Here is a 14,895-nt window from a genome sequence, read left to right as displayed (position 1 = left end):
AACACTATTAACCCAAGTAAGCGACCTGACGCTCAACCTACCTCCTCATAAACTAATGGCAAAGGATTAAATGATGTAACATACAAAGTGCACACACAATTCAGCAGGCACCAAAAGCAGCAGCACTGGTCTCCTGACCAAGTGTTGGATGATTCTGATGTCAATCCAAGGATGGAAAGACAAAATTAGCTGCTGGACTTTATTTTAGGTGGCATCTTAAAAATTGCTATTAATACTTCAGGACCATTTTCAGAGACTCAGGTAAGGCTGAAAGACCTCGCCCTTTACTGCTTCATTACCAATGGTTTAAAAGCTTCAGTAGGAATGTGCTGTCACAGGAGACTCTGAGGGACAGCAATGTATAACCCCTCAGGAGAATATTCTTATTTTCCTCTCGGATAGATGCCACAAAGGGCTCTCTTCTTGAGTGCAGGGAACAAGCACTATTTATAGCTTGTTTGCTTTCTTGGGCCCTTAAAGAAGCAGAGCTTTAATTGCTCATGAAAAATTCTAATAAACCACACTAAACCACTGTCTCGATCTATGAGCCTCCAACCAGAGTATTTTGAACCCAAAAATCATTTATTTTTTCCTTTTGAATAAAAGGCTCATTAAGTCTGACAGACACACAAGTCTGAGTACCCTAAACTGAATATTTAAATTTTACAGATACACAGTGGCTCTAAAAGAGCATTTCAAAAATAAACTTTATAAAACTCACAGAAAATTGAACAAATGCATATCAATGACAGCTCCCACATACTGGTGATGCCAGTGTCTCTCCATCCCTGGGCCTTAGGCTGTAACAGCAGCTAACTCCATGGGCAGTTAGACCCTTTCAGTCACAGTATTTACAGTTGTCCCTCAAATATCACCGCTTTCTGGAGTTTGCACCATGCTGTTTTCATTACATATTCAGGCACAATTAGCACACATAAATATTGTTGGGATCTAGACTCTAAATTATGCAGAACATACCAATTAGCACCACCATTTGGATTCCTCAATTTTCCTCTTAGAAGCTTGATTAGACATTTTACACTTTAACTTATTTATTTATTTATTTATGACAGGCAGAGTTAGAGAGAGAGAGAGAGAGAGAGAGAGAGAGGTCTTCCTTTTCCGTTGGTTCACCCCCCAAGTGGCCACTACGGCCGGCGTGCTGCGCTGATCCGAAGCCAGGAGCCAGGTGCTTTCTCCTGGTCTCCCACACGGGTACAGAGCCCAAGGACCTGGGCCATCCTCCACTGCACTCCTGGGCCACAGCAGAGAGCTGGACTGCTTGGGCTCTGTACCCGCATGGGAGACCAGGAGGAAGTACCTGGCTCCTGGCTTCAGATCTGTGCAGCGCGTCGGTCACAGTGCGCCAGCCATAGCGGCCATTTGCAGGGTGAACCAATGGAAAAAGGAAGACCTTTCTCTCTGTCTCTCTCACTGTCTAACTCTGCCTGTCAAAAAAAAAAAAAAAAAAAAAAAAAAGAGGCTACTTAACCACTGTGCCAAGTATCCACCCTATTTTTTGTGAACTTTAAAAAGTACCCTCATACACACATACAAATACAAAGGAAAGTATTTAAATTAAAAAACAAGTACTTAAAAATAGTAACCTAATATTCAAAGGAAACCAAATGGTGGAATTTTCCATAAAATGTTCCCTTTCACTCCTCACATCCCCACTGATTTTCTATAATTTTCTAAAAGTCACTGATATCACATGAGAAAGGAAGATTAAAGAAACCAGGAACTAACTTTTATATGACAATAAGTTAAAGCACAAAAAAACACATTTAGTGGCATTTTTTAAACAAAGTATATAGAAAATTATGTTATATCAAATTCCACATACTATGTATCTTTATTTCTTATTTAAATATTCATTCATTCATTTGAAAGTCAGAGTTACAGAGACAGGGAGAGACAGAGATCTTCCAAATTACCACCACTATCCCCTTCTTTTGTCCCTTATAGCAATTTTACTAATAAAATTCACGTAACACTTACTTAAAGCATACATTTAATTCAATGGCTTTAGTATATTCAGTGTGGTGTAACCATCACCAAATCAATTTTTTAAATGTTTATTTATTTTTTATTTATTTGAAAGGCAAAGCAAGAGCAAGAGATCCTCCATCTGCTGGGTCTCCTAAAACCCACAATGGCCTTGCTAGGGCCAAGTCGAAGCTGGGGTCCCAGTTCAGGTCCCCACGTGGACGGCAGGGACCCGACCACTTGAGCTATCACCCGCTGCTTTCCAGAGTGTCCACTGGAAGAAAGCCCAGGCACACTGACAGGAGATGTGGCCATTCCAAGCAGCATCTTAACTGCAATACTGAATGCCTCCCCAAATGTATCTTTCATTTACATTTTTCCACAAACTTTTTAAAATGCCTTTGTTTGGGTTCTTTCACATAGCATAATGTTTTCCGGGTTCATCTATGTTGTGGCATGTATTAGTACCTCATTCACTTTTACTATCAAATAATATACGATATATCAAATAGATTATATATATATATATTCACACACATACATCTGATCTTGAGTGGCTATAATTTTCCAATGCACACTTGTGTGCATGTCAAATTAAAAAGGCAGATATATAATAAAGTTGTTAAAAACTAAAAAAAGATCCCTTAAAAAAAAAAAAAAGAGGGAGGTGCCTTTCTCTGAAAGGAGGAGAGAACTTCCACTTTGACTACGACCTTGTCTAAATATGATCAGAGTCGGCGAACTTGGAAGGCTTCCATAGCCTTGGCAACTCATGACGAGAGCCTAGGGTGGTTACTGGTGCCATAAACTAGAGTGTCAATTTGTTGGGTCAACAACAGGAGTCACTGTGCACTTGCTCCTCATGTGGCATCTCTGTCCTTAATGTGCTGTACATTTTGATTTAATGCTATAACTAGTACTCAAACAGTATGTTTCACTTTGTGTTTCTATGTGGGTGCAAACTGTTGAAATCTTTACTTAATATATACTAAATTGATTTTCTGTATATAAAGAGAATTGAAAATGAATCTTGATGTGAATGGAAGGGGAGAGGGAGCGAGAAAGGGGAAGGTTGCGGGTGGGAGGGAAGTTATGGCGGGGGGGGAAGCCATTGTAATCCATAAGCTGTACATTGGAAATTTATATTCATTAAATAAAAGTTAAAAAAAATAAAAAAAGAAATCATTTTAATCAATTGTATATTTGACCCAATCAGTGATACTTAGAGACTATTATTTTAAACAATGAAGGTAAGATATCCACTCTTTACAGAGACCATGACCCAGCAAAAAGTTGGAGCAAAAAGAACAAAAGAAGACTTTTTAAAAAGCAATCTAAGGGGCCGGCACTGTGGCACTGCAGGTGGGGCCTCTGCCTGCAATGCCAGCATCCCATATGGACTCTGGTTCAAGGTACATCTGCTCCACTCTGGTCCAGCTCTCTGCTTTGGTCTGGGAAAGCAGTGGAGGATGATCCACTCACATGGGAAACCCAGAGGAGGCTCTTGGCTCCTGGCTTCTGTTGCAGCCACGGTTGGGGGTTGGGGGGTGAGCCAGAGGATGGAAGACCTTTCTTTCTCTCTGCCTTTGCCTCTCTGTGATTCTTCCTTTCATATAGATAAATAAATTTTTAAAAATGAAAGGGGCTGATGCTGTGGCGCAGTAGGTTAAAGCCCTGGCCTGCACTGCCAGCATCCTTTATAGGTGCTAGTTTAAATTCCGGCTGCTCCACTTCTGATCCTGCTCTCTGCTATGGCCTAGGAAAGCAGTAGAAGATGACCCAAGTCCTTGGGCCCCTGTCCCATGTGAGAGACCTGGAAGGAGCTCCTGGCTCCTAGCTTCAGATCAGCTCTGGTCACTGCGGTCATTTGGGGATTGAATCAGTGGATGGAAAAATATATATCTCTCTCTCTCTCTGGCTCTCTCTCTCTGTAACTCTTTCAAATAAACAGAATAAATCTTGAAAAATAAAAATAATTTAATGTTATAGAGCTTGACTTTAAGAGTAAGAAATGAAAAGAAGCCACTGAACTTAAGCATCCTACCTAACCAAATGCTTCTGTTTAGTCTCCATTAAGCTGAGGCATTTGAAATCAGTAACAAATTACTCTTAAGTACTCTGAAATACAGTCTGTAAATTATTCGTCTTATTTTTTAAAAGATCTATTTAATTTGAAAGAGTGACACACACACACACACACACAGATCTTCCATTTGTTGATTTACTCCCCCAAATGTCTGCAATAGCCTGGGCTGTGCTAGGCCAAAGCTGGGAGACAGGAATTCTATATGGGTCTTCCACATGGGTGGCAGGGGCCCAAGCTCTTGGGCTACATTCCATTGCCTTCCCAGGCATTTTAGCAGTAAGTTAGATCAGAAGCAGAGCAGCTGGGACTCAAACTGGCACTCCAATATGAGATGCTGGTGGTGGGCAGCTTAATAGCTGCACCACAATGCCAACCCTAAGGGATAGTAATTCTACACATCTCTTCTTACCGGATATTATAAATCACCTGAAGTTATGTAACCACCCCTAGGGAAACTGGAATAAGGCTTGGAAGGGAAAAGTAAAAGAACTCATAATATTAAAGCCAAGACTGATCCTCAGATATGTACAAGACATTTGCTTCAAAAATTGTTAACAAGGTTGGATTAGAGGGGCAAGATCTATTTGCCTAAGGATAATTACAGAATAAATTAATTTATATTCATGTACAAAGGCATTCAAAAAGTTCATGGATATGGAATTAAAGTTTATTTGCATGCAAAAGCATTTTCATCAACTTTTTTTTTTTTAGCAACTTATTTATTTGAAAGGCAGAGAGAGAGAAAAAGAGGGAGGGAGGGAGTGGGGGCAGGAGGGAGAGGGGAATCTTCCATCCACTGGTTCACTTCTCAAATGGCTTCACCAGCCAGGGCTGGGCCAGGCTGGAGACAAGAGCTTCTGAGGGGTCTCCCATGTGGGTGACAGGGGCTCAACACTTGAGTCATTTTCTGTTGTATTCCCAGGCTCAATAACAGGGAGCTAGATCAGAAGTGGAACAGCCAGGACTTGAACCAGTGTCTGTATGGGATGCCGGTATTGAAGGTGGTAGCTTAACCTACTGTACCTCATCAGTCCCAACCATGAACTTTTGAATGACCCCCTATACGCACAGATTTCAAAAGATTTTGCACTTAAATAAATTTATCTTATAATCCCATTTTCTGTGAACTTTTTGAATGCCCTAATCCATCGTCTGTTTACCTTAGGTCTTTAATGAACATACTTTCATATCCTGTGTCAAAGGCTATTTTATTTTTAAGTCTATTAGGGAAAAGACAAAGGGGTATGAAAAGCAAAATTACAACACGGTACTACAAAGTTATCAGATTACATTACTGAATAAAATAAGGATAGATTTGTAGAAAATGCAAAGTTTGATATATCCTACACCAAACAGAAGAAACAAACAAATACAAAGCAGGGTATGGACAGGCTGACTGTATTTCTAATCAAAGATGCAGAAAAGAGCAGAGTAAGAGAGGAGACATTCCACTTCATTGACTATAGTCCTAAATAAAGATTGCTGGCATGGGTAAACTGGTGATATGCTATGGAATTCCAGTCTAGGCCATACCAGAACCATTTAATCCCACATGTTTCTGATCAAAAAATAACCAGATGCTGCCTTTTTCCAAGGCAGCCCTGAAATTTGGGCAAAAAAATCCACAGCTATAAATTCTGAACGCAAAACTATACAAAATGAGAAATGCTATGAATAACTGGGTAACAAAACAGATGTAATTAAAATCAATGCCTTACTCAACATTGCTACAAGAATTATAAGAATATATGTATACTATTCACCTACTGACTGAGATAGGAAGATCCTAGAAATAAGTCTCATAAGCACATAAACTCATGGATTAGAAATCAAAGCAACAATGATGACAAAAGTAAAATTTTAAGGCTGATATTGCCACAAAAATGGCCTAATTTATAAAGGAAGCAGACTACATATATGTAAAGTATGCAGTATGAAAACACAAAGAGTGTCAATTTCGGCAGTTGATTATAGTAAAAGAGGGAACAGTCATAAGGAAGTAGTTAAGTAAATTATGGCACACCCATACAATGGAACTCTGTGGGAGTTCTGTAGCACTTGCAGGAATACCACACACAGCTGGATCCACACGTGCTACTGTAGACCTAGCATCAGAATACATTAGGAGAAGAACAGCAGGGTCTAGCACACTATACACAGTATGGGGCAGGAAGGTGATTAATGTTTAATCAACTGAAGAGTAGTATAAATAATAATTTAAAAATACCTGGTGGTATCTTCTTGACAGTGCCTCTTTTACTTCTTGAAATTCTTTTCCCAGCTGTTTTTTTGTCCTTTCCAAAGAAGGTCTGTCCATCTTTGGGGCCTTCACAAGGAGTGTTTTCCAAGTTCTCACCTGCAGCTGCCTCACAGCTGGGTGTAACACTTTCATTATTGTTGAGACTGTCCTGCTGAGACACTTCAGGTTTTCCCATTGCGCTGTCACTGCAGGTCAGGTGCTCCTGCCCACCCCCATCAAGCTGATTTTCATTTTCATCTGACACAGGAGCCAAGCATGTTACTGTCCTTTCCACGCTGTCACCAGGCGAACACCCATCTTTTGGTTCTATCTGCAGATTATATGTAGGGGTATCACCGTCATCCATTAGAGCATCCTTTGTTGAACCGTATAAAGTTTCATTAAAGTCCTTCCATGTCTACAATGACTGAAGGAGAACAAACTACTTCATTTTCTAACCTCTGTCGATTCTCAGTGATCTCTGATTTTCCTCTTCCCTTGGTTGTTTCCCTGCAACTGGGAAAGAAAAGGAGAAGACTGAAGTTCATTCCTACACGTCTTTCTCCACGTGCAACCCCACCCAACCCAACCCAGTACTCACTGAACACACTGGTTTCCAACCCTGGCTGCTTGTGAGAATTACCTGGGAGCTGCCCACATTCCAGCTAGACCCACTGAATCAGAATCTCTGAGGACAGAGTCCAGGCTCTGACAGAACTGTTTAAGTTCTCCAGGTGATTCTAATGTGCACCAGGTTGGGACTGTAATCTTAATGAAAGAAATCACTGCTTGAATAGGTTATTTGCTAAAATCAAGCACTCAAGTTATACCTTACCAAAGAAGTGAAAGCTACTAATGTACGTCCTTCTCAGGATAAATAGCAGCATTATTTACAAATAAAAGCAATGAAAGGTAAAGTATTTTTAAAAATAAATTTCAAAAAGGTATGAGGGGCCGGCGCCGCGGCTCACTGGGCTAATCCTCCTCCTTGCGGCGCCGGCACACCGGGTTCTAGTCCCGGTCGGGGCACCGATCCTGTCCCGGTTGCCCCTCTTCCAGGCCAGCTCTCTGCTGTGGCCAGGGAGTGCAGTGGAGGATGGCCCAAGTCCTTGGGCCCTGCACCCCATGGGAGACCAGGATTAGCACCTGGCTCCTGCCATCGGATCAGCGCGGTGCGCAGGCCGCAGCGCGCCTACCACGGCGACCATTGGAGGGTGAACCAACGGCAAAGGAAGACCTTTCTCTCTGTCTCTCTCTCACTGTCCACTCTGCCTGTCAAAATAAATAAATAAATAAATAAATAAATAAATAAATAAATAAAATAAAATAAAATAAAATAAAAAATAAAAATAAAAAGGTATGAGGGTCAAACTTTAAGTAACATATATTTATACGATACTCTAATCTTATCTTTCACTTCCTAAAAACAAGCCCTGGAAAGAACTTAGGATTGTCAGCAAAATCCTTTTAAACACTTAGAGTAAAAAGGGAAGACTATAATTACTTTTAGGCTATTAAGTAGAGAGTTGGAAACCTCTAATCTGCTCCAAAGATTTTATTAGTATTTAAATATGTGTAACAGACTACAAGCCCTCTATTTTTTATCTCCTCTTATCACCTAAAAGTATTTTATATTTTTTTCTTAAAGCTTTATATATTTATTTATTTATTTATTTAAAAGGCAGAGGCACAGAGAGACAGATAACTTCCATCGCTGGTTCACTCCCCAAATGGCCGAAACAGCTGGAGCTGAGCTGATCCTGAAACCAAGAGCCAGGAGTTTCTTCCCTATCTCCCACATGGGTGCATGGGTCCAATAACTTGGGCCTTCTTCCTACTGCTTTCCCTGGCCATAGCAGAGAGCTAGATGGAAGTGGAGCAGCTGGAACTTGAACTGGTGCTCATGTGGGATGACGGCACTGCGGGCAGCAGCTTTACCCACTGTGCCACAGCGTCAGCCCCTATATTTATACATTTTAATGTATGTCTTTATATTTTTCAAAATTTAAATATATATGCATATTTTTTAAATGATGCCAGTCATATTTTGACATTTTTATGGTGATCAAGCATTATTTTAGGTCGGAATCAAATATTCCAGTAATTCTGAAATACAAAACAATTTTTTTAATTAAAAAAAAAAGGAATAAAAATGGGGTGAGGGTTGTGGTACGGCAGGTTAAGCTGCCACCTGTTATGCCAGCATCCTATATGGACAATGGTTTGTGTCTGGGTTGCTCCACTTCCCATCCAGCTCCCTGCTAATGCACCTGGGAAAGCAGCGGAGCAAGGCCCAAGTGCTTCAGCCCCTACCATACATGCAGGAAAACAGGATGGGGTTCTTGGCTCCTGGCCTGGTCCTGGCCTGGCCGGTCAATACAGTCATTTGAGGAATAAACCAACAGATAGAAGTGTTCTTTCTTCCTCTCTATGTAACTCTGCCATGCAAATAAATAAATCTTATTAAAAAAGAAAAAAACCTCAGTGATAGACTTTAAAAATTCTTCAAATTAATAGGTAGAATAGGGGCCAGTGCTGTGGCATAGGGAGTTAAGCGCCAGCATCCTATATGGGCACCAGTTTGAGTCCTGGCTGCCCCACCTCCAATTCACCTCCTTGCTAATGGTCTGGGAAATCATGAGAGGATGGCCCAAGTCCTTGGGCCCCTGCACTTATGTGGGAGACCTGGAAGAAGCTCCTGGCGCCTGACTTCGGCCTGGCCCAGCCCCAGTTGTTGCAGCCATTTGGGGAGTGAACCAGCGGATGAAAATCTCTTGATATATTAAATTCTGCCTTTCAAATAAATCTTTTTTTAAAAAAATAAGAAAAAAAGAGAAAAAATTAGACACATGGGTTCTGCTTTGTAACCCTGTCTCTACTCTGAGGTAAAAAATCTACTACACAATATTTTACTTCTGTCTGTACTCCTAACACATTTCAATTAGAATACCTTAATATAAGCAATAAGATAAACTTCATGGGATTTCTAATCAGTATATTTCTACTTCTTTTGTAAAGTTATAAATAAAATGCTATTTTTATCTTTTTTTCTTCCTCTTTCCTCTCCCCCAATGCTATACCAACAGCATTTTAATTTCCGTTACACCTATATCTCACTGCATGAAAGCACTTGGCAAAAGATAATCACTGAGAGAAAGAGGCCCAGTTAATACACAGTTTGAAATATGTGCTAACATTGGTTTGGGAGCGAGGGGGTTATCAAAACAGTTAAGATTTCATTCCACATTATTTGCTCTATCTAAACAGTACCGCTATTCTCTAAGAATCTCCATGCATACACCATTCTCATAAAAGAAACAAGGACACATTACAATCACTGCTACAGGACTAACTCTGGCCTATTTTGCCTTTTAAAAGAATGATAGTGAGTGCTAACCAAGTTTATGGCAAGATGGCATTTAAAATACATGCACAGTATTAAGTCATTTGACACAGCAAATCTTCACCTGAAGAATTTCAAGTGAACATATTCAAGGAAGGGTTCCCCAAGACATGAAATCCATAAAACTTCGAGGAACAAATTTTAAATAAGCATAAATAACTTAAAATGACAGACTAAGAAATCTACATTTTGACTAAAACAAATGCATAATCTCAATCCCATGAAGGGTTTAACATCATTTTCCCTATGTCTTAATGGATGTCTGATGAAATTAAACATCAGGTATTATTACTTTCTAAAAACTTAACACAGATATAATTTTATTTTACTGAAATGTTTAAGGAGACTAAGGGTGGTATTTTTCTGTAATTCACACAAATCAAACCTAAATACTTGGTTCTTGAAAGAAGTCAACGTCCTTTTTAAGAATTAAACTTCAACCCCAAATCTAAATTTGAGATTTATACTTTGGTCAAATCAAAATGTAGAGGACTAAGGTATTCTATCAACCCCAAGTTCAAATTTGTGTACTCATATTCAATTCAGCATTGAGGGAGAAAAGCTATACTCATATATTATTCTTTTTCTTAAGGTTACTACACACTTTACATTTATTTTATCACACTTTATTTACTAGATGTCTTCCAATACTACTTACATCTCATTGCTAAATCTGTATCTTTCTTTGATTAATGTTACCTTTGTTTAGATATATGTATCTATAGGCAATATTCAGTCTATCAACAATCAAAAGTATGCCCCAAAGGAATAATTCTTAAAAACCTTACAACCTGGGCCGGCGCCACGGCTCAATAGGCTAATCCTCCTCCTTGCGGCGCCGGCACACCGGGTTCTAGTCCCGGTCGGGGCACCGATCCTGTCCCGGTTGCCCCTCTTCCAGGCCAGCTCTCTGCTGTGGCCAGGGAGTGCAGTGGAGGATGGCCCAAGTGCTTGGGCCCTGCACCCCATGGGAGACCAGAAGCACCTGGCTCCTGCCATCGGATCAGCGCGGTGCGCCGGCCGCAGCGCCCCTACCGCGGCGGCCATTGGAGGGTGAACCAATGGCAAAAAGGAAGACCTTTCTCTCTGTCTCTCTCTCTCACTGTCCACTCTGCCTGTCAAAAAAAAAAAAAAAAAAAAAAACCTTACAACCTATAATGAGAATTTCATTTTTCATTGAGATCCTATACACAGAAAATGCATACACATTTGTAACTAAAAAGCTTCCCCAAACACAGCACAAGTGGTACACTGTGATATATTCCCCATTCTTTCTTTTTTTTTTTTTTTTTTGACAGGCAGAATGGACAGTGAGAGAGAGACAGGTCTTCCTTCACCCTCCAATGGCCGCTGCAGCCAGTGTGCTGCGGCCAGCACACCACGCCAATCCGAAGCCAGGAGCCAGGTGCTTCCTCCTGGTCTCCCATGTGGGTGCAGGGCCCAAGCACTTGGGCCATCCTCCACTGCACTCCCAGGCCACAGCAGAGAGCTGGACTGGAAGAGGGCAACCAGGACAGAATCCGGCGCCCTGACTGGGACTATAACCCGGGGTGCCGGCACCACAGGCGGAGGATTAGCCTATTGAGCCGCGGCGCCGATATTCCCCATTCTATTTAACATTATTTCATTTATTTTTAAGATGCTGGGATGAGTGTTTTGGCCTAGAAGTTGAGACCCCAGTTAAGAGCCCATTTGTTCCAACAGAGTACTACCTAGAATCAAGTCCTGATTCCAGGTCCAGATTCCAGCTTCCAAACAATGCAGACCCTGGGAGGCAGCAGCAGGTGCTGGCTCAAGTAGTTGGGTCCCTGCCACCTATGTAGGAGATCTGGATTTAACTCCCAGCTCCTGGCTTCATTCTGGCCCAGTCCCAGACACTGCAGGCGTATGGGAAGTGAATAAGCAGATGAGAGCTCTATCTCTACTTCTCTGTCCCTTAAACAAACAATAAAAAAACGCTGATCAAGATCCACTGAGGGGCCAGCGCTGTGGCTCACTTGGTTAATCCTCTGCCTGCGGTGCCCGCATCCCATATGTGCGCTGGTTGTAGTCCCAGCTGCTCCTCTTCCAGTCCAGCTCTCTGCTGTTGTCTGGGAAGGCAGTGGAGGATGGCCCAAGTGCTTGGGCCCCTGCACCCTCATGGTAGACCAGGAGGAAGCACCTGGCTTCTGGCTTTGGATCGGTGCAGTGCTGGCAGTAGCAGCCATTTGGGGGTTGAACCAACGGAAGGAAGACCTTTCTCTCTGTCTATAACTCTACCTGTCAAATAAAAAAAAAAAAAAAGATCCACTGGATTGGGGCAGGTGTTGTGACATAGCAGGTAGAGCCGCTGGTTGCCACGCAGACATGCTAAATGGGCACCAGTTCATGTCCTGGCTGTTCCACTCCATTCAGACCCAGCTTCCCATTAACGGCCTGGGAAAAGCAGCAGAAAAGGCCCAAGTGCTTGAGGCCCTGCCACCTACGTGGGAGACCCAGATGAAGCTCCAGGCTTCTGGCTCCGGCCTGGCTCAGTGCTGGCCACGGCAGCCATCTGGGGAGTGAACCAGTGGTTGGAAGATTTGTCTCGCCCTTTTTTTCCCTCTCTCTCTGTAAAATAAATAAATATTTTTTCTTTAAAAAAAAAAAAGGGATCCACAAGATTGATTTCTTTTTTTTTTTTTTTTTTTTTGACAGGCAGAGTTAGACAGTGAGAGAGACAGAGAGAAAGGTCTTCCTTCCGCTGGTTCACCCCTCAAATGGCTGCTACTACCGGCACGCTGCGCCAATCCGAAGCCAGGAGCCAGGTGCTTCCTCCTGGTCTCCCATGCGGGTGCAGGGCCCAAGCACTTGGGCCATCCTCCACTGCCTTCCCGGGCCACAGCAGAGAGCTGGACTAGAAGAGGAGCAACCAGGACTAGAACCCGGCGCCCATATGTGATGCCAGCGCCGCAGGCAGAGGATTAACCAAGTGAGCCATGGCGCCGGCCCCATGAATTCAGTTTTTAAAAAATTATTTTCAGAACAACTTGGATATGGGAATCATTTCTCCCTTTAAATTTTATGAAACCAAAGCAGAGAACAAACATTCCCATTTTTAATCTGCGTCTAAACTGACATATGCTATATAAGATACACATATTTCAATGATTATTAATAAGAGCAAAGTAAAGAAGTTATTAATCATTTTAAACATGGAAATGATAGTGCTTTTGATATACTGGGATAAATAAATGATTGTTAAAATTAATTTTATCTTTTAGGAAGCTTTTAATGTTGTTACTAGAAAATAAAATCATAGCTGTGGCTCACATTAGAGTTCTGCTCTCCTGAAACACTGTCTTGATGGTGTCACAGTGATCAAAAACTATTGCTCCTGGTAAATCACTCCATTCTCAATTCTTTCTTGCTAAACAAGTTAAGCTGTAGACACTTCCTGGCTACAGACATAATTACCATAATTCAACAATGTACACATTTCCCAAAGGAAATAGTTACTACATGCTTTAAAAATTAATTTGCAAGCGGTTATTTATTTGCTATTTTCAGAAAATAAATTCCAGGATCATGCTGTCCTATTTTTTGGTACTTCCCTATATTCCAAATATGCCTGGTATTTCATAAAAGTTGAATAGTTTTTATAACTAGGAAAATAGCCTTCCAGTAATCTTTCTAAATACTTGAATTTCTACATAATAGTAAAGAACAAAATAAAATCAGATTGGTTTTTTTAGTAAGAATAAAAAAATACTATTTCACCATAAAGACAGTTCTTTAAATAATAAAAAGAAAGGCCATAATACAGAAACTATGTGCTATACAATAAGAAAAGACAATGGAAATGTGATGAAGTAGGTAACAAAACTGTAAGAATATAAAAGCAAAAGTGAGAAAATGTGAAGGCAAGCATTCTAAAGGAGAAAATCACAAATATAAGTTTTTATTTATGAAGAAAAAGCACTCTTAAAATATGCAAAAATTAACTGAAACAACGTCATTCATCCAAAAGGATCTTGAGACAGATAAACTCAATGAAAGAAAGCATAATTTGTTTCATTTTCCTCAGTCCTCCTTTGCGTAATGGGGCTTGGTTCAAGATAGCTTACCTATCTACAGGACCTTGAAGGTCAAAATCTGTTACATAAATGACAATAGCAAAGCAAAACCTCATTGTTGGTACACCTTAACAGTACAAGATAGACTCATCTCTCCCACACATATAAAGTTTTAAAGAAACAAATTTCTAAAACAGTAATTAGTTCAAGGGCATCTTCAGGCATCCTTTAGTTAGTTTCACAGAGTTAATACAAGCGCTGGTTTGTGTCCTAGCTGCTCTTCTTCTGGTCCACCTCTCTGCTATGGCCTGGGAAAGCAGAAGATGGCCCATGGCCTTGGGCCCCTGTATCCACATGGGAGACCTGGAAGAAGCTCCTAGCTCCTGGCTTCCGATTGATGTAGCTCCCGTCGATGCAGCCATCTGGGGAGTGAAAAAGTGGATGGAAGACCTCTCTCTCTGTGTCTCTATCTCTCAAATAAATAAATAATTTCAAAAAAAAAATCTCATTTACTGCTATATATATCCTCACATACATTACTAATTTTTAAACTTTAACCATTTTGGTATACAACTCATGCTACAGAGAAATTTACCTATATTTTAATCACTAATTATACAAATAAAGCCATATACTGTTTTAATTCTTAAAAATATAATGACAAAAGCAAATAATTTATTATAAGTTTCCTTTAAGAAGCCTTGACCAAATACTTTGAATTATCTGATTAAAATAAAGTAATGGTAACACAAAGTTATTTAAGCTTTACCATGAGTCAATATTTTATGTTTGCCACATGTATACATAATTTATTTCTCACACAAGTCATACAAAGTAGTCCTATAATTATTTCCATTTTCAAAGAAAGAGACTGCAATAGAAAGAATGAATAACTAGGGCAAGGTCACACTGTTAGAATGTGGCAAAGTCGGGATTCAAACTCAGAGAATTAGACCTCAGAGACTGTATCCTGACCCAATATAATTTTTATATTAATTTAAAAATCCAACTAATCTCAGATGTATGTACTGCAAACATCAAATTATTACCTTTAAGGAGACAATATGAACAATTTTCAATATCTTGAAATGTGTTTTCAAGATATATAGAATTCAGAAAAATAGGTTAGGAAGCAAAATAAAAC

General features: G+C 40.5%; 1 protein-coding gene across 4 annotated transcripts in view; it reads right to left on the bottom strand.

Annotated features, from left to right (window-relative positions):
- The window catches only part of CNST (consortin, connexin sorting protein), a 93,823-nt gene that overhangs the window by 59,810 nt on the left and 19,118 nt on the right, over positions 1-14,895 (bottom strand). For 2 of the 4 annotated variants that reach the window (XM_062210782.1, XM_062210780.1), the window contains exon 2: positions 6,303-6,830. The exons of 1 other annotated variant lie outside the window; for it this stretch is intronic. In XM_062210782.1, the coding sequence (XP_062066766.1) occupies positions 6,303-6,681 (379 nt within the window). In that variant the 5' untranslated portion in view covers positions 6,682-6,830. The remainder of the gene's footprint in view (positions 1-6,302; positions 6,831-14,895) is intronic. One more of the 4 variants, XM_062210781.1, reaches the window with a different exon arrangement.

The sequence above is a fragment of the Lepus europaeus genome, chromosome 14 (assembly GCF_033115175.1).
Source record: "Lepus europaeus isolate LE1 chromosome 14, mLepTim1.pri, whole genome shotgun sequence".
Lineage (NCBI taxonomy): Eukaryota > Metazoa > Chordata > Mammalia > Lagomorpha > Leporidae > Lepus > Lepus europaeus.
This window is presented reverse-complemented; position numbering and strand designations above follow the sequence as displayed.